This window comes from Schistocerca piceifrons, chromosome 4 (genome assembly GCF_021461385.2).
Source record: "Schistocerca piceifrons isolate TAMUIC-IGC-003096 chromosome 4, iqSchPice1.1, whole genome shotgun sequence".
Lineage (NCBI taxonomy): Eukaryota > Metazoa > Arthropoda > Insecta > Orthoptera > Acrididae > Schistocerca > Schistocerca piceifrons.
Genome location: NC_060141.1, coordinates 243282517 through 243306459, shown reverse-complemented (window position 1 = coordinate 243306459; position 23943 = coordinate 243282517). Strand labels below are relative to the sequence as shown.

General features: G+C 40.4%; 1 protein-coding gene across 1 annotated transcript in view; it reads right to left on the bottom strand.

Annotated features, from left to right (window-relative positions):
• Positions 1 to 23943, bottom strand: part of LOC124795752 (venom allergen 5-like) — a 140947-nt gene that overhangs the window by 47101 nt on the left and 69903 nt on the right. The window contains exons 2-3 of the mRNA XM_047259835.1: positions 13499 to 13624; positions 1244 to 1402 (exon numbers count right to left, since the gene is read on the bottom strand). Of these exons, the coding sequence (XP_047115791.1) occupies positions 1244 to 1402; positions 13499 to 13624 (285 nt within the window). The remainder of the gene's footprint in view (positions 1 to 1243; positions 1403 to 13498; positions 13625 to 23943) is intronic.

Below are 23943 nucleotides of genomic sequence, written 5' to 3'. Positions count from 1 at the left end.
GCAATGCAAGCAATAATGGCAATACATGAAATACAATACATCAGATCCCTTAGCCTAAAGACTGCAATGGCACTATTCAGAGCCAAAATCTTCCCAGTACTGACGTACGGCATAGAAATTATTGGACCACACCTTACAGTGAACAACCTAACAACACTAGAAAGAGTGAAGGGGACCTATATAAAGAAAGAAATAGGAGTGTCGAAAACAACACGTTCGAGACGTATACCTGCTGGCGAGGGAACCCTTCCTCATTGAAGACCTTCGGACAATTCTGATGCTACCCAATAGCAGCGCCTTGGAAAGTCTACTTAAAACATTGAAGAAAAAAAGGGAAGACATACCTCCAGAATTTTATAGCACAGGTGCCATGATTGACCGAACATGGACAAAGGAAAACTTCGAAACGAGACACGTGATCACCAGATTGGCAGTCCATGTTTTCCACCACCTTATTTGCAACAACACGTCATATCTTGAACCAAACGAAATGTGTGAGTGTAAACTATGTCACCAAATTTGCAAACGTTACCATATAGAGCTCTGTACCAAAAGGATACGAACAATAAGTGACTATGCAAATCACAATATGTGAAGTTTCTAATTTATCTTATTGATCACTGTACATTGAATTTGTATGGCTATTTGGCTGCAATAAACTTATTATTATTATTATAAAAGGACATAGGAAATGTACTGTTACGTTTTCATTGTGCTGTTATCATAATTTAGGGAAGAAGATAGCTGAGAGTCGTCTTCCATGAGCCAGAAAGGAAACTCCAGAATTCTTTCCCACCTAATAATAATTAACTCAGTCTAAAATGTCAGCTCTAATTGTTTCATCACGATATTCAAAGACTAATAAGTAAAGTTAGTGAATTACTCGTTTACACTGATGAATTAGGCATTGAACCCAGTTGGCATAGTCTCATCACTGGGAGCGCTGGTGTGACAGAGAGTGTGAGGAGAGAGCTGGAGGGTGAAGTCACCAGCTTGTGCATGTGAGCACTAGCGTCAGAGAGAGTGACAAAAGAGAGGTGTGGGGTGACGTCAACATGCATGTGAGCACTAGTGAGAGACAGAGTGAGAGGAGAGAGGTGGGAGTGACGTCACCAGCTTGTTCATGTGAGCACTAGTGTCAGAGAGAGCGGCAAGAGAGAGGTGCGGGGTGGAGTCACCAACTTGTTCATGTGAGCACTAGCGTCAGAGAGAGTGGCAAGAGAGAGGTGTGGGGTGACGTCACCAGCTTGCGCATGTCGGCGGCGGGCGGCTGGTTGCCGCGGAACTCACGGCCGAGCGCGACCCTGGAGCGCAGCTGGTTGTGCAGGTACAGGATCAGCTGGATGTCGCCCTTCCGCAGGCCGCGGCTCAGCATGCGGGACTTGCACGACTGGCTCATGCCCTGCAACAGCGCACAGCCTGCTCAGCTGGAGCGGTCTCTGGGGCCAAGGCAAGAGGGGCAGCCGAGAAATCTCCGAGGAAGCGCTATGTGAGTGTCTAGTAACAGAGCTCTCTTTCTCTCCGAACGTTTATCAACCTTAATGCAGACTACCCACTTCCCTGTCCTACTTTACCAACTGTAGATGGCGCAACCTGTACCACCCATTCCTCTCGATTCCAAATGAAGGTCCCGGCACGCTGTTGCCTTGCCCAGATGAAATACCGATCATCTCATCTAACACTTCTGGTAAGTTCCCTCCCATGTAGATATTCCATATCATTTTCTGCCTGACATCCCCTCCAACACTCTCCACAGACCAGCCCCTACCATATCCTCCATATTCCTCTCGATTCCAAATGAAGGTCCCAGCACGCTCTTACCTTGCCCAGATGAAATACCGATCGTCTCATCTCCTAACACTTCCGATAAGTTCCCTCCCAGGTAGACATTCCATATCATTTTCTGCCTGTCATCCCCTTCAACACTCTCCACAGACCAGTCCCTTCCAACAATTACCAGGAGGTTCCATAACATCATCCTTATAATAAAGACCATGTACTCGTATATCCACATCAGCAACTTCTTGTAGTAAACATTGTCAACTATTTTCAAGTTAGGAAGGTTTCATACAGAGTACATCATGGTAAAACAGAGATTTAGAAACTAGATTTTAAACTGCAAAACATTTGCACGGGCAGACTCCGATCACAATTTACTGGTTAGAACTGCTGATTAAAATTGAAGAAATTGCTGAAAGCTGGGAAACTAAGCAGATGGTACCTGGATAAATTGAAAGAACCAGAGGTTCTTGCGCGTTTCAAAACTAGCGTTCAGCAACGATTCTCTGACACAGGGAAAAGGGGTACAACAGAAGATGAATGATTAGCTTCGACAGATGAAATAGTGGAGGTAGCAGAGGATCAAATGGGCAAAAGGACAAGGCCTAGTAGTAACCCGTGTGTAACGTAAGAGAGACTGAATTTAACTGATGAAAGTAGAAAATGTAAAATGTAGCAAATAAAGCAGACAAAAGGAAATGCAGACAAATCAAATATTAACATGACAGGAGGTGTAAAACGGAAAAGCAAAAATAGCTAGAGGAGAAACGGAAGGCTTTAGAACCATATATGACTGTGGGGAAAATTTATGCTTACTGTAGGAAAATTAAAGAAAACTTTGGAGAAAGGAGAAGCACCTTTATGACTATTATTATCATTTCAAATGGCAAGTCTCTTCCAAGCAATACAGAGAAGGAATACATAGAGCGTCTGTACAAGTAAAACAATCTTGAAGACAATAGTACAGAATTTTAACACGACTTTCACGAAGATAAGGTGGGATATATGATACTGTGAGAAGAATTTGACAGAGCACTGTAAGACCTAAGTCGAAACAAGGCTCCAGGAGTACGCCACATTCTCTCAGAATTATTCAGACCCCCTGCGAAAGCTAGCCATTATAAAACTATTCCACGAAGTATAAGGTATATTAAACAGGCAAAATACTGTCATACTTCAAAAAGACTGTAATAATTGCAATTCCAAATATGTAAATTGTTGACAGGTGTGAATATTGTCGAACCATCAATGTAATAAATCATGGTAAAATTCTGAGTCGTATGAAGAGTGGCCTTCAAAAAGTATGCCACATGCTATCATGGAAGGCCAAGTAACGGTTCATGAATGCTACACTACACTTAAAAAGTGACACAGCTGCATACATTATTTTTCAGCAATATCACTAAGTCTTTGTATGCCGCTATCGGAGCGTGCTACCAGTCGCTCATTTCTTTCACGATAGCAATACGTTCTTTGGCCATGGAGTCATTCGAGTACCATAGTGTGAACGTCTTCTTTGTGGGCAAATCGGCAGCCAAGGCCGTCTGTGGTCGATGTCGATGGCCTTCCTTCCTGATCAGCATCATCCAAGTCAGTGTGGTCTTGGTCAAATTGGTACCATTATCCTACGGCTGGACACGACATTTCATTTGGTCAACGGTCAGAATTTCACAGTGAATCTGTATGCAGCTTAAACGTTTTACCCACATACGTCTGCACTATCCCGAGCACTTCAACTCTGGAGCACATTTCCAACTGTCACGCTATTTCACTCCCTATCCGTACCACAGCAGCACTGTGTCTACAGAATATCCAGAACATGTGTTTTTTATGACAATGAGCCACTTTTGTTGCACAATGGTCTTAGGGTGCGACGCCTTGTATAACTCACTTTTTCAAGCTACGTTGTATTGAGAGAAGAATGGGAAAAGTGGTAGAATTCGGTCACTGTGAAGATCAGTTTGAGAACCACAGAAACGTAGGGACATGTGGGGCGATATTGACCAAACGACTTATCTTAGGAGACAGACTGAAGAAAGTTAAAGATACATTTATAATACTGGTAGATTTACTGATGATTTTGACAACTTGGACTGTTGATAGGAATTACTCTTTGAAATACTGAAAGTGGCAAAGATAAAATCAAGAAATTAAACAGTTATTTACAACTTATACAGAAACCAGACTACTGTTATAAGAATCGAACGATATGGAAGGGAAATAGTGGTTGAGAAGGGAGTAAGAGAGGACTGTAGCCTCTTCCCAACTTTACCCAACCTGTACATTGAGCAGGCAGTAAAAGAAACAAAGGAGAAATTTGTAAAAACGAAAGCTGAGAGGTTTGCTGATAACACTGTAGTTGTGTCAGAGGTGTCTAAGGCCTTAGAAGATCAATTGAGTGGACTTGTCTCGAAAAGCGCTATAAGATGAACGTTACAAAAAGTAAAACAAGGATAATAGCACGTGGCCAAATTACTATTTTAGCTATAAAATAACTAACAACGGTCAAGACAGAGAGCAAGAAAAGCATTTCTTAAAATGAGAAGTCAGTTAGCATTTGACATAAATTTAGGTGTTATGGAGTCTATTTGGAAGCATTTCTCCGAAATGTAGCTTCAGACGGAAGTGAAACCTGGACAAATTAAGTACCGAATCGAATTGGGGAAAAAGAAATCTGGGCCATAACATGACGGTTGATAGGACACATCCTGAACGATCAAGGAATCGTTGGTTTAGTAATGGTAGAGTGAGTGGCGAAAATGGATTCAGAATAACAGGCCGGTTAAAATGGATGTTTTGTGCAGTAGTTTTACAGAGATGAAGAGGCTTGCGCAGGACGGAGAAGCGTTGATAGCTGCATCAAACAGAGTTTAGGGCTGGAGACCAAAACCACAATGTATGAACCTAGAATGTTTATATAATCCAAAGGCTGTAGACTGCCACCTAGGCTGATGCCAACCTGTTGGCAGTAGGGGGAGTGTATTATCATTTACTATTTAGCACATGACTGATACACAAAATTACCAACATACAAATGAGAAATGATGAGCTTGACAAGTTTACGTATGTATCATAACAGAAAGTCCAGTTCTTTGATCCAGAGCACAGTCTCTGGTGTTGCTAGCAGGAAATCTTCGTCACTATTGTGATTTGTTCGAATCCGACAATCGTTGGCAACGTGATGTACAATGAGATGCCGAAACTCATGAGATACCTCCTAATTGCGAAATTGTTGCCAGTGCAGGATTTTGTGCACGCACTGATCTGTCGATTATGTCCCATATATGTTCTATGGGATTCATGTCAGGTGGTCTGGGAGGCCAAATCATTCGCTTTAATTATCTAGAATGTTCTTCGATAAATGTGGCTTGGTGACAAGGCGCATTGTCATCCATAAAAATGCTATCGCTGTTTGGGAACATGAAGTCCATGAATGGCTGCAAACGGTCTAGCGTAACAGTCAATACGAAGACTCATACCCTCTACGAATCTACATAATCCATGTTAGTTATTATCCGATTTTGTTCAAATTTGCTACACAGCCTTTTATTATTAATGGAATTACGCTGCTAAAATTTCAAATTTTTATTTATTATAGTGCCCGAGCTAAAGAAAATTACCTAAAAGTCCTAAAAACAACGCTTGTTTTTTTTAAAAAACCAAGTTAGGAATAAATACAGATTGACTTTCATCATCATTAGAAGCCACTACAAATTTATCAGTGCTTAAAATCAATCAGTCAGAATTTTCTTTTCAAAACTATAGTCACTGAGCGTAACGTAATACAAAAATCAGTCAGAATTATTATTTGATTATATTTTGTTATGAGTGCATGAGAATGATTGAGAGAGTGTATGTGGGACATATGTTAAAACTTAATACGTCATTTTTATAAAACTTTGTACAAATAGACCGTTGGAAAGTTATGGTGCAACCATGATTCAGATGACGTATGTCGGTGTGAGCTTGCTTTTGTATAAAAGCAGCCAGGATGAAAGTTAGAGACGGAATAAGTTTATTTATCGATTTGGAGAGTATATTAGAAATTGAAGTTTTAATGACGTTAATTACTATCAGATTGTTGATTGGGTAAGCAAGCTCTGCCGCGAGAATGATCTGTAAGGAACATTCTGATTGGTCGTTTAGATCAACAGCCAATCAGAATTAAGCTGTTCCCGCGGGAATATAGTGGAGTGGGCAGTCAGTAAATGCAGTTCGAGGTAGTCGCTTGCTAACCAGCCTACCATGTTAGATAGCTCCGTAAAAATACTCTGAAAAATGAAGAAATAGTGAGTTAATTGCGGTTCGAATACCCCGTGACTTAAGCGACTAGGGCTACGAGCATTTTAATGAAAGTTTATTGTTCCTAAATTAAATAGTTCGAGAGTTATGAGCGTGTGAACTTCCTGGTCGTAGTAACAATACCGCGTGGCATGTTTCGTGCTCTGTACGGAATACTTTGGCGAGCAGTTCTTTCGAAGAAGAACTCTGAAACGACCGAATGTTTAACTCGCGAATAGTTGTGGGTCGGTACCTGGTAGAAAGTGAAAATTAGTCGGATCGGACTTGCAAAAATTCTGACTGCTTTTCGAGTGAAACTATGTTGTACAGACAGTGAACTTTGGATGATAGAGTATTACCATAGTGAATACGGACTTGATAGCCATTTCATGTGTTTCCATATGAATAAAAAGCAGATTCAGTCTAATTTTAAATTCTTTCTGCAAGTAGAATGCATCCTCCGAATGCACGATTTTTTAATTATGAACATTTAGGAACTGACATTCAACTCGAGTTACTCGGCCTCTGTGTGGTAGGTATTAGGTATTGGTTTCACCAACGGTGCTTTACACTGCCTAGCACGTATCTGCTACTACAGAGTGAAGGGGCTTCGGAAAGAAGCATATCGAGGTGGGTGGACTTTCGGTAAGTGAAAGAGAGAATGCGGACTGCCGACCCCGCTCCGCCGAACACGGTTTCTCAGCCGTCTAGGGTTGGTCACTGGCCCAGGAGAGGCGCTGCAGGCGGTGTGTTAGGAAAGGCACTCGCGTCAGTCTTCTGTTGACAGAGCCCCTTAACAACAAATTTCTCCGTACTGTTCTAATGGATACGTTCGTCGTATGTTCCACATTGATTTCTGCGATTATTTCACGAACTGTTGCTTGTCTGTTAGCACTGACACACTATACAAACACTGCTGCTCTCATTCGTCAAGTGAAAACAGCCAGCCACTGCGTTGTGTGTGGATCTCGGCGCACTGAATTCCCTGACGATTTCCGAAACAGATTACCCCATGGGTCTAGCTCCAAGTACCATTCCGCGTTCAGAGTCTGTTAATTCTCCGCCATACGGCCATTATCCCGTCGGAAACCTTTTCACATTGATCACCTGATCTCAAATGACAGCTCGGCCAATGTTGTGTCTGATATTAAACCTTATGGACGGGATACGGCCGCCATTTCCATATGTGCATATCGCTACCCCCTTGTTCCATTTGTAAAGTGCATAATTGCGCCAGGCATTGCCCATACGGATTCGACTAAAAGCAGTCCAGGTCGTTTGTGGTAGATGATAACCAATTGGAAGCTTAGCATCTCAGTAGACATTACGCAGCCTCACATCTGTTACCTCTTCCCTCCAATCTTTCCATTCTTCAAGAGGCTTAAAGTCTCTGGCAGTGTTGTGAGAAGCATCACTTAGAGTTGGACGTCGCAATTGTAGCCTTTTAAGATTTAAAGGTGGCAGACCGCTATGCATTAGTAGATCCGGATTTCTGAAGACCTCGTGGAATTCTCTCTTAAGAGCAGTAGATCTGCGAAAGTCGGGTGGCATAATACAACGGAAGACGATGAACTGAGGTAGATCTATATATGACGGTAGTATCTGTTCCCGAAAGAACAGTTACCGTAGATGACCATGCAGCTTTGCTAGAAATGAAATGATAATTAAATGGACACCCTAGCTGCAAACAGGCATTGATGTACTTCGTTGGGGACATGTTGAAAATGTGTACCCCGAATGGGACTCGAACCCGGGATCTCCTGCTTACATGGCAGACGCTCTATCCATCTGAGCCACCGATGGCACAGAGGATAGTGCGCCTTCAGTGTGCCCTTGCACACTCCCCGTGAGACATGTTGGGAATGTGAGTTCACAAAATTCAGCGCTTGAGTATTGTTTTCGTGAATCCTCTGGTAGTTTCACATAATGTATGGATGTTATTATTTTAATGTTATTATTATTTTTCTAGGTGTCTGTGGGACATATAAAGTTGGAATGGTAACAAGTTTTCCGGGGGGGCGGGGGGGGGGGGGGGGCGCGAGACAGAAACTGCGATCCCTGCGAACCCTGGTTCCGTACCTGTGTTGAAAGTGGAATACTGCTCGGGCAGCATCACACTGCGTCCACACTTTCATTAAGTTCTAATTGAGGCGTGACGATTCTACCAACTTTAAGCTTTTGATCGTTCGTTGGTTTATTTAGTAGCCACTGGTACCTAAAATCTGCTACCAACATGTCTTGCCTCCCAATCACTCTTTTTGTACATATTCTGTAGAAGCCTATTAACAACATCGATTATATTTTTCTAGTGTACAACATGATGAATTATCTTCGTCCCTCATAAAATAGTTCTTGCTAAGTTGAAGCATTACTGAAAAACTTGTAAAACCGCTAGGTGACGTCAGTACATTCTACTGACCACCAGTAACGTATCCTCAGGGTAAAATGTCAACACCTTTTACATATTTCAGACGTGGAGGTAATATTGTAACACTGGAAAAGCATTAAAGATCTAAATTCAGATGTGGAAATATTTAATTTGAGTATACATCATGTGCAGGCCGAGAAAGTACTTGTTTATTATTTTATAGTTTTACAACTATTTTGGCGTGAAATCCGCATAATGGCACTTAATTTGAGACTTTATAATCATGTTTTGGGTAGCAATTTAAAGGATGTGTGTGTGTGTGTGTGTGTGTGTGTGTGTGTGTGTGTGTGTGTGTGTGTGTGAGGGATAGAAGGGCAGCGTGTAGGGGTATAAAATAACGCAACATTGTAAGATTGAAGAAATTATGGCATATTCTTTCACTGGCGTATTTTTACAGACATTTTACATATGAAATTAACACTGATTCTTGACAATCATAAAACAACAATTATATGCGAGGGTTTATTGTGTCTTACACCACCTGTAGGTCGAAAAATTACCTGCATAGGATGTTATTTTCCAGCCATATGTGTTTTATAACTATTTAGATATGGAAACAACGTTGGGCCATTTAATTTGAGAGTTCATAATCATTTTTAAGCAGCAATTTTGATGAATATTTTTGTGTGTGTGTGTGTGTGTGTGTGTGTGTGTGTGTGTGTGTGTGTGTGTGTTATGCTGAAGTATTTTAGATGTGGAAATATTGCTAGATACATCCTATATGTATTTTTTATAACTATTTTTGAACATGGTGCAAAACAATTCATCTCGTTTAGAAACCCCTGAGCGCAGCCAAGATGGTGACTGTAAGCCTACATTGTGATTAGATGCTTCGTTTTAATAGACTGTACCGTACTGAGTGTGACTGGAGGAGTGGGAACAGGAGATGGTGAGTGGGAGGCGTAACAAATCACCAACAACACTGGCTCAGACAGTTTGGATTTTTTGCTTTTCACCTGAATTCTTTTACGTGTCTATTTTCTTACGTTTCCCAGAACTCTAAAATTTTGAGTCCCCCCCCCCCCCCCCAGTTCCATTTTATATTTTAAAATTTATCACTAGCACCATCTAGGATGTTTTAATTTCCTGCCATCTGCCATCTTGTATTTTAGCATTTTGGTGACGCAGCTAGTGACTGATGTGTCGCAACAGCAGTGCCGACCAGCGGCATAAACTTGAACTATTTGCCAAGTTCTCCAGATATATACTGCCATGGATTAATACGTATATTGCTCCAAGACATTCCACTTACAAACAAGCCCTTTACAAAGTTTAACTAGCAGCACGTTGCACCTATCGAAATTGAAATGATATGAAAGTTGCTTAGTGGAGCACAAAGAATCGAAAGCTATTAGCAGGTATATTCAGTGTTTACTTGCCTACTGTAAAGTTGATATTTTGTTCTAAGAAATGTCCACTTGACAGGCGGTATACTATAAAACACACAAAGTTCCTCTAATTTGATGGACAGTTAACTGAAATCACTCCATACTTCCATAACATTGTTACACAAAAATAGTCAGTTAATGTGTTCCTTGGTATGTGACAGAATACTTTTTTTTGCGATACTACTCTGTTCTACTCCTTTACTTTTCAAAAAGTTCATACGAAATACAACATGCCAGTCCGAAATGCACAGGCACCTCCAAGAGCCTGGTTATGTAAAAGAGATTGCAACGGCTGACAGGTATATGTGGGAGTAGACAGCATGTGGGTACCTCTCTAACCTGAGTAAAACCTTGAATGAAGTTTTCACTTTGCAACGGAGTGCGCTGATATGAAACTTCCTGGCAGATTAACACCGTGTGCAAGACCGAGACTCGAACTAGAGACTTTTGCCTTTCGTGGGCAAGTGCTCTACCGTCTGAGCTACCCAAGCACGACTCACGACCCGGCCTCACAGCTTTACTTCCGCCAGTAAAACCTTGACCATGGAGCATGAGCCCTCTAGTTCTGTAGTTAATCACTTATAACTTTCTCAGTTTGGATTTTGTTAAAGGAAATACTCTATTTATGATTCAGGGCCATTTCAGAATGAATCTGGAAAAGTACAATCCCTCTGCTTCAGTAACATTGCTAATATGAAATAAAGACGGTGCTGATTCATACAAATTGTTTAAAATTCATTATCCTCAAAAATATTATAACTACAATTATAAAATTTGATACAGCTCTGATAATTCTTTAACAAAAAATGATTGTGAAATTTCTAAATTGTATACTAGTTTCACTGGCTGGATAATGTACCGTACTTTATACCAGAATATCACATTTTCAACAACAACTTACAAAGTAATGAAAGTTTCTTAAATTGTTTGTGAGATGATTTACTTTGAAACACACATCTATAAATAACAAGTTTGCTACTTTTGTTTAAAGTGGACTAAAATTCATGAAAGTAAGTGAAATTCCTCGAAAAATTAGATAATGAGTTTCTAAAAGCAGCACAATCGCCAACAGAAAAGTTCAACAAAGTTTTTTTCGACTTCACCTCCTCTAACAGTGCGAAAATACCAAACACCTACACAACATGTAAAAAAGTCTGTAAATCGGACGACAAATTTAAAAAGAATACCTGTTTTCAACCAATGATAGCAAAATGTAGAAAAGTCTTGTGTATACCATATTTACTGAATGAACCCCTAATGATGGTCCATAAATAGAAGTGCAACACATTTGGTATAAAACACGCTTAAACTGCAGTACACCTAGAACGGAAAAACAAATAATATACTCTGTTTCAGATGAAACCTTAAGTTCCCAGAAACTGAGGAGGGAAAGAAATGTGATTACAAAGTTGAGTCAAATTTATACAGAACTTGGCCGTGTGAACCCATTTATCAGTACGATGTTGCACCCCGTCTGACGTGGATGTATGCACTGATGTGGATGGGAAGGGCGTCATAAACCTGTTGCGCCCTTTTTTCAGGAAAGCTGGTCCGCAACTGTTTTAATTGGGGCTTGATATCCTGGAGACTGGGACTGAGTATGTCTGAGCTGGTCACACCCATGTCCTGTTGGAGACAGATCTGGGGACTTTTCTGGCCACAGGAGGACCGCAGCATCACACAGTTAGTTCCTAAAGACATGTGCTGTTTGTAGACTAGGACTGTCCGGTTAAAGAATGGTATCACAATACTGTCACATGAGAGGTAACACACACAACACAGGATGTCCATCATGTAGTATTGTGCTGTACAAGTTCCCTCAATCACTACCAACTTTAACCTGAAGTTATAAAGTGGTCGGTTTGCATTGACCAATTTTAGTCCAAAACGCTGGGCAAGTTTATACGTTTGTTGGGAGGGGAAGCTGACATTGGCTGCTTTCAACTGGCTGCGATGACAGAATCGAGGTGCACACCCTGCAATCTTTCTCAAACGATTTCACGGAAACAAATCAGTAAAAGAATTTAATTTTTGTGTTTCTTATAGCCTTGTACGTCAGTTTCATGATGAAGTGCCCGTCATTTCGTTAATGGTTGTAGTTATTGTGATATTTGCATCTGTGTAAAACACTGCGCGAAACTCGAAAAAGTTTGTAGTGAAAAATAGGGCTCGCTATGATTTTGCGTTTGGTGCATATTACTCGTTGCTGTGTGTGAAATTTTGCCAACATATTGAATTTTTTTTAGACGTCGTTGGAGGTCTCTATTTGACACCAGTCTTGAGAAAATCTATCTTGCGACCGCGATAAAGGCAGAATGAAATATCCATAACATTTCTCATATCTCACATCCAGTTTGAGATATCGAAATGAGATTTTGGGAAATGATAGCATACAGATGAGAGTTTGTTGCCATATGGTTACTATGCAAAACTTCATTATCTCCTCTATTATTCCTCTAACTGCGAACTTCTTTGATGAAAGAATATAAATTTTAAAGGCCAGCGACAGTTGGTGAAATGAGAAATGCTGTGGCTTTAGGAACAACATAAGAGAAGACATTACATGCCTTTTTTGTACCGAGTATTTGGCTCTTCACAATGTATTGATCTTACTTCCACTCAGTTCACAACTTAATAACACTCGTTCAAAATTCCCCTGCAACTGCAACTGCAGTCATTGCTAACAGGCAAGCAGCGCTGCATAAAATAACTGCATAAATCAGTAGGGCAAACGTTTCCATTAGCACAGTGCAGAGAAATACGACATTAATGGGCTATGGCAGCAGATGACCGACGCGAGTGCCGTTGCTAACAACAAGACATCGCCAGCAGTGCCCGGTAGATCCTAGACAACTGGAAAATCGAGGCCTGGTCAGATGAGCCCCGATTTCAGTTGGTAAGAGCTGAACGTAGGGCTAGAGTATGGAGCAGACCCTTTGAAACCATGGATCCCAGTTATCAACAAAGCACCTTGCAAGCTGGTGGTAGGTCCATAATGATGTGGGGTGTGTTCACATGGAATCGACTGGGTTTTGGTTATGTTCAGCTTCTTGGAGACCATTCATGGACTTCATATTCCCAAACAGCAATGGAATTTTTACGGATGGCAATGTGCAATGTCCCCAGGCCACAAATTGTTCTCGATATGTTTCAAGAACATTCTGGACAGTTCGAGCGAATGATTTGGCCACCCAGATGAGCTGACATGAATCCCGTCGAACATTTTTGGGACATAATCGAGAGGTGGGTTTGTGCACAAAATCCTGCCCCGACAACACTTTTGCGGTTATGGACAGCTACAGGGGCAGCATGTCTCAATATTTCAGCCGTAAAAAGGGGGGCCGACACTTTATTAGGAGCTTTCCCATTACTTTGGTCACCTCAGTGTATAGCGATAGAAATGACGCATTGACACCATCACAGAGATTTTGAATAGCTTCATACACCAACTCACATCACAATGAACTGGGTCAGTGGCCAAATATCCAAATGGCATGTGTCATGCAGTGAGCCTATTAGTGTGTACCGGGGAAGTTGTGAACAGCTTCATATGGCAAGTGACACGGCAGCTAACTGGCCCTACTCAACGTGTCCAGCAGACGGAGTGTGTTGCATATCGTACCTTGAAGCGGCACATGGTGTGGTCCTGGCAGACTCTGCAGTAGTCTATGGTCTTTGCCAGTGTCACTCCCACAGCCGCAGCCACCAGCGCAGTCCTGATGGCCGCCAACGCCCACAGCCTGCGCACCTGCAACAACTGGAAACACTACCTCAGGAACGCCCTAGTCAAGTACAGCTTGGATATTTTTTAGATGGCATTGACACAGCTATCATTCTGGCACTGTTGACAAGTTTCAGGCGAAATACACCTTGGAGTATGGTTAAACGTGCTCAGGCTAAGAAACGAGTAGTAGCGTTTCAATGAGACACTACTTGTAACCGGACAAACTACAGAGTCCACAAGGTGTGCGACCTTTTACAAAGGTCTCCTCTGCTGCCAGAGAAACAACCTCGACTGTCACGTGCCTCTGCATAAGAGGGTTTACAACATTATTCAGGGTGCTCAAAAAAAGTGACGAATACTTTGAGAGGCGGTAATACTCACTCAAACAAGAAAAATAAGTCCAACCAACATGGGTCCAGAAACGCATACTTTTCGAGTTAAACACGTTTATAGGAAGGGTTGCGCAACACTTGGTAGTGAATATTAGCACAGTCGTTGCATTACCGCTCCGTCAAATGTGTTGGTAGTCTATTATGATGTGTTACTCACAGTGCTCTTCTGTGAATGCTACATTCGGTGGAAGGAACCTCTGGGATCAGTGTGCGATTATTAGCAGCAGCAGAAGGCGTGTCTCACTCTCTCATCTGGGGAGCGGGCGGGGTGGGGTGGGGGGTGGGGGGTGGGGGGAGGGTGTTCCATGAACAGTTGCTGCACCATATCATCACTAGCACGTTCAGGCATTAAGAACACAGGCTCATCATAGCAGACGGCGGTTCTGTTAATGGCTGTTGCAAATTTTCATAACCAGCATGTAAGGCAAATATAAATCCCCAAGCAGTTCAGAAAATGGAGCATCAACACCGATTCTCAGACTACGTTTTCGCAGGTGTACTTGGTGACAAATTAATAGGGTCATATGTGGTACCACAAAGGTTAAGTGGGGTGCATTATTTGGACTTTCTCATTAATGTATTGCCTATCTTGTTGTAGGCATGCCATTCTGGTTCATACTTGATGGCGCACCAGCACACTTACGCCACAATATGTGTCAACATCTGATGCGACATTTCAGGACCACTGGATGGTCGGAGTGGTCCCATATCTTGGCCTGCTCGTTCCCCGAGACCTCGATCCCCTTGAGTTTTGACTATGGGGACACTTGAAGGAATTGGTCTACGCCACGCCAATCAACGATGTGGGGACACTACATGGTCGCGTCTTCAATGCGTGTCTGTAGGCACAACAACTGGGAACACTTCAAAGGGTGCATCTTTTTTTTTTTTTTTTTTTTTTTTTTTTTACACTGGAGGTCAGTGTGTTGGATTGTCGTGAATGGACGCCACGTTGAACACCTCCTGTAAACATGTGTTTATCGCTTAAATTATGTATTTCTGGATTCATGCTTATTGGACTTATCTCAAAGAGTATGCATTTCCGGACCTATGTATATTGGACACATATGAAGTCTTTTTCAGAGACTGAATTAAAAAAGCAGTTTACAGTATTGGATCACTGTTTGTATATGCGATTATGTCGCAGTTGAAGGCACTTATTTTTCTTGTTTCGATGAGCACTACCACCTCTCACAATATTCGGTACATTTTTTTGAGCACCCTATATATGTTAGCCGTGAAATGTACATATGCATCATGCATGAAAATACCAAATCATACAAAAAATAAACTAACTACATACTGTTGTAATAATATGTGAATGTCTGTCTTGTTTTATTAGTGAAACTCTTAATGTCATGAAAAACAAAGTAAAGTGTTGAGGCCAAAGAATTCTGCTACTAGTCCAAAATCATAAAAGTGGGAAGAATTCCTGCCAGCTTTTTGTTAGAAACAAGTGAAACACCGTACTTCACTTTTTCCCGCCATACTTAGGCGCCTTTTTTCCTCCTGCTCTTATAACGTGAGAATCTATATTTCTATGTAAATTCGTTTTGGCTTAAATGAAATAGATTGTAATTACTATGTGGAATTCATTTTGTAATATTTTACCTGATTAATTCTCATCCTGACAAATATAATTTTGTATTTTTTCATAGGCCATGAGGAAACCGTTGGTGGCTTGATGGTGTAACAATCGAAAGCATTACGTGTTAATTTCATTATTTGTACACTATCGCTAAGGAGAACCTGCCTGAAATCAATTTGCAGATCAATTCGTTCAGTCCGTTGCGTGTATTTCTTACGTAAGAATTTTGTTTGGTTGATTGGTTAAGTGCCATCGAACAATGACGTAGACAGCTACTTCAGTCGCTTGATGTTTCCAGCTGCACAGATTACATTAGATTAGATTAATACTTGTTCCATAGATCATGAATACGACACTTCGTAATTATGAGGAATGTGTCAGGTTAATAAAAGGTGCCTATACAAGATATTACATTACACAAAATATTACATGCCACTTAATATTTTTAATTTTATTTTTTGGTGGGGGGTGGGGAAATTACCCACTTACTATATCCAAAAATTCATCTAATGATTAGAAGGAGTTGCCATTCAGAAATTCTTTTAATTTCCTTTTAAATGCTATATGGCTATCTGTCAGACTTTTGATGCTATTAGGTAAGTGATCAAAGACTTTTGTGGCAGAATAATTTACCCCCTTCTGAGCCAAAGTTAGATTTAACCTTGAGTAGTGAAGATCATCCTTTCTCCTAGTGTTGTAGCCATGTACACTGCTATTACTTTTGAATTCGTTCGGATTTTTAATAACAAATATATATACTGTGAGGCTACAGTGAAGATCGCCAGCTCTTTAAATAATTGTCTGCAGGATGATCTTGGATGAGCTCCAGCAATTATTCTGATTACACGCTTTTGTGCAATGAACACTTTTTTACTCAATGATGAGTTATCCCAGTATATGATGCCATACGAAAGCAGAGAATGAAAATAGGTGTGGTAAGCCAATTTACTGAGATGTATATCACCAAAATTTGCAATGACCTTAATAGCATAAGTAGCTGAACTCAAACGTTTCAGCAGATCTTCAGTGTGTTTTTTCCAGTTCAACTGCTCATCAATGCATACACCTAGAAATTTTGAATATTCTATCTTAGCTACCGATTTCTGATCGAAGTCTATATTTATTAATGGTGTCATTCCATTTACTGTGTGGAACTGTATATACTGTGTTTTGTCAAAGTTTAATGAGAACCCATTTGCAGAGAACCACTTAATGATTTTCTGAAAAACATTGTTTACAATTTCATCAGTTAATTCTTGTCTGTTGGGTGTGATAGCTATACTTGTATCATCAGCAAAAAGTACCAGCTTTGCATCTTCATGAATATAGAATGGCAAGTCATTAACATATATAAAGAACAACAGAGGACCCAAGACCAAACCTTGTGGCACCCCATTCTTGATTGTTCCTCAGTTTGAGAAATCACCAGTTTCTTGCATATTATACGAACTGCTTATTTCAACTTTCTGCACTCTTCCAGTTAGGTATGATTTAAACCATTTGACCGCTGTCCCATTCATACCACAGTACTTGAGCTTATCTAGAAGTATTCCATGATTTACACAATCAAAAGCCTTTGAGAGATCACAAAAAATTCTAACAGGTGACTTCTGGTTACTCAGAGCATTTAATATTTCACTAGTGAAAGTATATATAGCATTTTCCATTGAAAAACCTTTCTGGAAACCAATCTGATTTTTTTTTAAACTTTATTTTTAAAATGGTGTCAAGCTACTGTACACTACATTACTTTTTCAAGAATTTTCTGTAAGGCAGTGAGAAGAGAGATTGGGCAGTAGTTGTTGACATCAGATGTATCTCCTTTTTATGCAGTGGTTTAACAATGGCATACTTCAGTCTATCTGGGAAAATACCCTGCTTCAGGGAGATATTACATATGTGGCTAAGAATCCCACTCATCTCTTGGGAACAAGCTTTTACTATTCTGCTGGAAATGCCACCAATTCCATGTGAGCTTTTATTCTTGAGAGAGTTCAGTATCTTCCTAACAGAAGGAGAGGTGGGTGGAATTTCAATTGCATCAAATTGTGTGGGTAAGGCCTCTTCCATTAACTGCCTTGCTTCTCCTAATGAACATTTAGATCCTATTTCCTCTACAACATTTAAAAAATGATTATTCAAAATATTTTCGACTTCCAGCTTGTTATTTGTCAAGTTTCCATTCGCTTTGATGGTAATGCCATCATCCCGTACTCTTGGTTGCCCTGTCTCCCTTGTAACAATATTCCAAATTGTTTTGATTTTGTTATCAGAGGTATTAATCTCAGACATGATGCACGAGCTTCTGGACTTTTTAATAACCTTTCTTAATGTAGCACAGTAGTTTTCTAATATTTGGCTGTTTCTGGGTCATTATTATTTCTTGTTGTTAGATACAGTTCCCTTTTGTGGTTACAAGATATTTTTATTCCCTTAGTAAGCCAAAGTTTTTAGCATGGTTTCTTATAACTAGATTTAACTACTTTCTTGGGGAAACAGTTTTCAAATTCTGTTTAAAGTGCATCATGAAATAAGTTATATTTTAAATTATCATCAGCTTCCTTGTACACCTCATCGCAGCCTAACTGTTGAAGATTTTCCCTAAAATTTCTAATTGTTGAATCATTAATCGAATGCACAACATTGGAGGGTAGTTTTAAATTACTGAATGGAGCTATGTCATATACTGTAACTAGCTGAGCACCATGATCAGAAAGGCCATTCTCAACAAGATAAGAATTTATGTTTTCAAACTTATCTTGGTATATAAAAGTGTTATCTATCAATGTGCTGCTGCCTTTACTAGCCGAGTAGGAAAATCAATGACAGATGTCAAATTGAAAGAACCGAGCAAGACTTCCAGGTCATTCTTCCTGTTACACTCTTTCAGTGAATCAACATTGAAGTCCCCACAAATAATAATTTGCTTTCCCCTATCTGGCAGATAGCACAACAAGGGATCCAAGTTCTCAAGGAATAAATGAAAGTTTCCTGAAGAGGACACATATACTGTTACAGTTATAAAAGAGCGCTCCTTCAATTTAAGTTGACAGGCACATGCTTCTATATGTTGCTCTAGACAAAACTTTTTTGTATCTAAGCTTTTTACACAGTGATAACTTTTGACATATATGGCAACTCCTCCTCTCTCTACTCATATGTGCAGCTAGTTTGTAACCACTGATATTTACCTTCTCCATATCAGACACAATGTGATACTCAGACAGGCATAGTATATCTATTACATTATCAGATTCAATGTCATCTAAACAAACCAGGAGCTCATCTACTTTATTGTTCAATCCCGGAATATTTTGGTGAAAAATGGTAACATTATTTTTTTACTTTACTTTTGTGAGAATATACTTTTTCTTTAATCCACCAATATTTTGGTTAAATATGGTAACATTATTATTTACTTTACTGTTGTGAGAATCTTGTGAGCTTTGGACCTCTTTATCCATGAGTAGTAGTGTCCCCCCTTATGGATTTCGCTAACAACCCTGCCAGTTTACCCTTCCCTTTCCTATTGAGGTGTAGGCCATGCCTTGTGAAATCCCCCCTATCAATAGCCTTGACAGGAATCAACCCAATGTCTGACAGAGTGGCCGCCCTACGCAACTGATCCAACTCCATATTTACCCTCCTGACAGAGCGTTTCAAATGGGGCTGATCATGCCACATGAAAGCAGACACCAGCCCAACGTTGGCATGGGTCGTTGCAGGGGCTATTTTCACCAGATCACACTCAATACTGTAGCCCTGATCCCTATCAATCTTGTTTCCCACTCCACCCACTATCACCACATGATCCTGCTTTGAGAAACCCTTGCACAAGGAACCTATATCCTCTACCACCTGGCTAAGACATGCACTTGGCTTGAAAACGTTTGTGACCTGGCATGTGTCACCTAATTTTTTCTGCAAAATCTGGCCACACCTCTTCCATGGCTGCTACCTAGCAACAGAACTTTCCTCTTACTTTCTACTTTTTTTGAAACAGTTGATTTCCTAGTGAGATTCTGTTACATCTTAACTACATCTACTGCTACTGGAGCCTCTTCCTTTCTTAACTGTGGTAGTAAGGCAAATCTATTGGTTGTGCCAATTGGGAAACTGTCAGACACTGTTCTCTTTCTGTGGCCCCTTTTCTCAGCTACCACTTCACAAATAGAAACAGATGGTGAACTGAAATATTACGCTAATGCGAAATTCTCCAATTTTATCGGCCATTATTACTTGCTTCTGTCCAAAATTTGGATCAGATTCACCATTATTAGGGGTTTCTGTCTCTCGTTGCGGTATTACGAGGTGCTTTGGTAATCATATGCTTTTACTGTCGATACTTAATGAGTAAACTTCTATCTAAAACATCTCAACTTTTAAAACATAGAAAGAAAGAGAGAGAGAGAGAGAAATTCTTCAGGTCCCAACCAGTAGCGGGGAGGGGGAGTATGCAGATGTCCATATCAAAGAATCGATGTTCAATCTGTATCAAAATTTGCTGGAAGCTCCTTACACAACTAACTCCGTTCCATAGACTTGTTATAAATGATGAGTTAGATGGAACGTGTCTCGCCAGATTCTCTGTAAGGTTAATCATGACGACTACTAGGATCCAACGAATTTAATTTTGAAAAGTACTGAAACCTACAGAATATATTAGAGTAGTTACTAAGTCCTAGTTATCGTTTTGAAAAAGGTTATTTAATTTATGGGTTTTTTTTGTAAGCACATGACTGCAGTTCTAAAACAAGTGGAAAGTCCCAAAAGAAAATGGTGCAGCTCATTAATAAGTGGAGTGCGGTGTGGTGTCTCGGTTTCCGCATTTGAATGAGAACAACACTGCAACAATCCATGCTAAGTTGGTGGTAGTGTATGATACGGATGGCGGTTATCACTGAAACAACTGGTTTTCGGTTATTTCTTTTGTTTTTCACATCAGTTAACCTGACTGTTAAAACCGTTGAAAACAACGAGTTTCTCAAATAACCGATTTTCGGTTTTTTACTCCTATTACTTCCTGTACTCAATACAGAAATCTAAAAAATACTGAAAAACTTTGACCCTCTTAGTTTCAAGATACCTAGAATCAAGATGTTTAATAAAGTTGGCAAATAAAAGAAAACTTAGTTTTTTTCTGAAAAGTGATAAGTCGTCGAATACTACAAAATAATCACCAGTATACTACTATTGATTCTAATTTTTTGAAACTAGCTCGAAATTCATTGTGAGTGCTACAGCGTGGAAACTAAGAAAGCAGAACTCTGTTTTTCGTATTGATTTGTTCCTTTTCAAGGGCTACAAGCAATTAAAGACGCAAGTAGCAGATCAGCTACTTTCTATTTTTATCGTATACTATGAATGAACTGTTGTTAAGTTTCTAATTTATTACTGTTACGGTAATTTCCTTTCTCTTATATTATTTTAGAAACAGCAGACAAATCTTTACCCTTTAAAACAAATGATGCATTGTAATTCCAGACTATGGTTTGCGCCATTCTGCAGTACAATGAATGTGTGGCGACGACAGGGAGAAACCATCGTATACACCTGGTGATTCGTTGGTTGGTTGATTTGAGTGGGGGGACCAATCAGCGAGGTCATGGTCCTTCGGTTTTGGGAAGGATAGAGAGGGAAGTCGGCCGTGCCCCTTCAAAGGAACCATCTCCGTATTTATCTGAAGTAATTTAGGGAAATCACGGGAAACCTAAATCAGGACGACTGGACGTGGGTTTGAGCCGTCGACCTCCCGAATGCGAATCCAGTGTGATAACCACCGCGCCACGTCGCTCGGTGGACCACATGGGGCAGGTCTCGCATTCTGCACGTACACGCGTATCTTAAACCATGACAACAGGCATATAATTGCCTCGGTAACGCTGTAACAGTTCTTAAGCCATGTGCTTGTTGTTCGTTTTTGTCAGCATTGTTATAAAATAGCACTGATCGCTTTTCTCGTTTTCGATAATGACGCAATATTTCAAACCAATTCAAATTTTCCGAATAAAAATTACTCCTTTTTTGAAGAAAAGGTTTATTCAAAAAATGAAAAATTTTAGCACTGCTGCTATGGCTAATTGACATATCGATTTCCTTACCGAAAGACACTGATTATTCAAAAATAAAATACCGGCATCGGTTTTAAGCGGTCGGTTTCTCCCATCCCTAGTGCATGGCCACAATGCTCCATCATATTATTCATTGGTCAGGTGTCACAAACGCTTTCGCAGTGGGTAAACAGTCCTGAATGGGGAATACCGAAGTAGCAAGCCATATATTTCAGAAGAACGGGGAATCGTATGAGAAATGCAGGACCTGGTGTTCGAAAACCGACGTATCTCAATCACGGCGATAGTTAAATAAGTGAAAATCAATCATGGATCCATTTTTAACGTCTAGCATGACATTTTAAATATCACAAAAGTCGGCACCAACTTGATCTGCATCTACATCTACATCCATATTCCGCAAGCCACCTGACGGTGTGTGGAGGAGGGTACTGTAGTGGGACGCGAAATTGAAGCGTCACCCATCCACCAGTGTCAGCTCAGTTTGCAGGTGAATATAAGTTTAATTTAGTTTTGTTTATGTATTTTTTGTAATATTTATAAACGTTGTGAATTGTCTAAAGTTTGTATTTATTTTTTATGCTTCATGTACGGAGAGGGCGGCGCAACGAACGGAGACAGCATCTTCGCTGCTGGGACCAGAGAGAAAATTGCTGGCCACTATACGTCGCGGGTCGACAGCCAAAGAACAACAGAAGATCCTGAAACCGAGTTGTTGCGTCGTGCTTCTAAAAATCGAAAAAATTAGAATTTGTAATGTTTCTACAACAATGACGTCATAGAAAGTTTAATCATGTTGTAAATGTTCAGTCCTATCTTGTCAAGACTCAGGTTCACGTCTATATGTAGGAAGATAATAAACTAGTGGATGCTACTTAAGTTTAAATACGTGTTCCGAGAATTTATTTATGAAGAATTATGTTACGTAATTTATTTGACAAGATTATTAATTTCTGAGAACGTTCATCGCGAGTTTGAGACTTGAAAGTTTATTCAATGTGGTTCTAATATCTATTAAAGCAGATAACCTCCATTAATATAATTTCTGAGGAGAAACAAACGACATCTAAATTGAAAAAGTTTACGCAAACCAACTGGACTGAGTGACGTAATTCTGCGCATACGACTCAAATGATGATGTTTTACAGTTTCGTTCAAGAACCATTCTGAGACAATTGAAAAAGAATTTAAATAGTTCTGAAGTGTGTTTTAACTGACGTAGGTGACGAAGTCTGCACATGGTCATATGTCAAAAAGAAAATCATTCATACGAAACTTGCGTCGTTACACTACACCGTGGCGACCTTAAAAACAGGACTTGTGTGCAACTAAGGCACACAGGTACGAAACAATTAAAACATCAAGAGTCCTTCGGAAGTCAACGCGAGTTTTCGTGGAGCCTTCACCAGCCAGCGGCGACTTCGCGGGTGTGGGCATCTGACGGAGCGCAACCAAGCAGTACGGTCACGCAGTTATTCCACGAGAAGGCGCATCTGTTGGGCAGCAGCTGAACGCTGCAAATCCCGACAACCTTTTTCTCCCTAAACTAACAGGTCCAGTACTTCAGCTGGGGGGCGGTCCTCCGGTTGGTATTAGAGGTGTTGCTGAGGGCTTCGCCTGTCTACGGTGCGGCCGGGCGTGGTTGCAGCCAGTGACGTCTCCGGTGTTCGACTCAGCGTCCTGCCGGTTGCGGAAGCGGGGTCGCAGCATCTCAGCGGCTGCATCGACGGCTGTTACTTCTGCAGCCCATAGCAGCACACTGATCACCGAGAACTGAAAACTACAATATTAGTGTCCGGTGAGTCTGTTTTAAGTTGGAAGTGGAGTGTTGTACGTAGGGAGTGTGCTTTTATAGGATTGTTGATTACAAGTCTGCGTGTGTAACTAGTTAAAATCTTACAATAATGTCGGGAAGTGGAATGTCAGACGAAGAGCAATCTGTGTCCGATAGGAACAATCTAACGAAGAATCTACTGCTAGATTAAAAGAGAAATTAAAACAATCTAACGAAGAATCTATTGCTAGATTAAAAGAGGAATTAAAACAATCTAACGAAGAATCTACTGCTAGATTAAAAGAGGAATTAAAACAATCTAACGAAGAATCTACGGCTAGATTAAAAGATGAATTAAAACAGGAATTAAAACAGTCTAACGAAGAATCTACTGCTAGATTAAAAGAGGAACTAAAACAGGAATTAAAACAGTCTACCGAAGAATCTACTGCAAGATTAAAAGGGGAGTTAATAAAATCTGCAGACAGGTCACAGGAACATCTTAATGAAACCAGTCG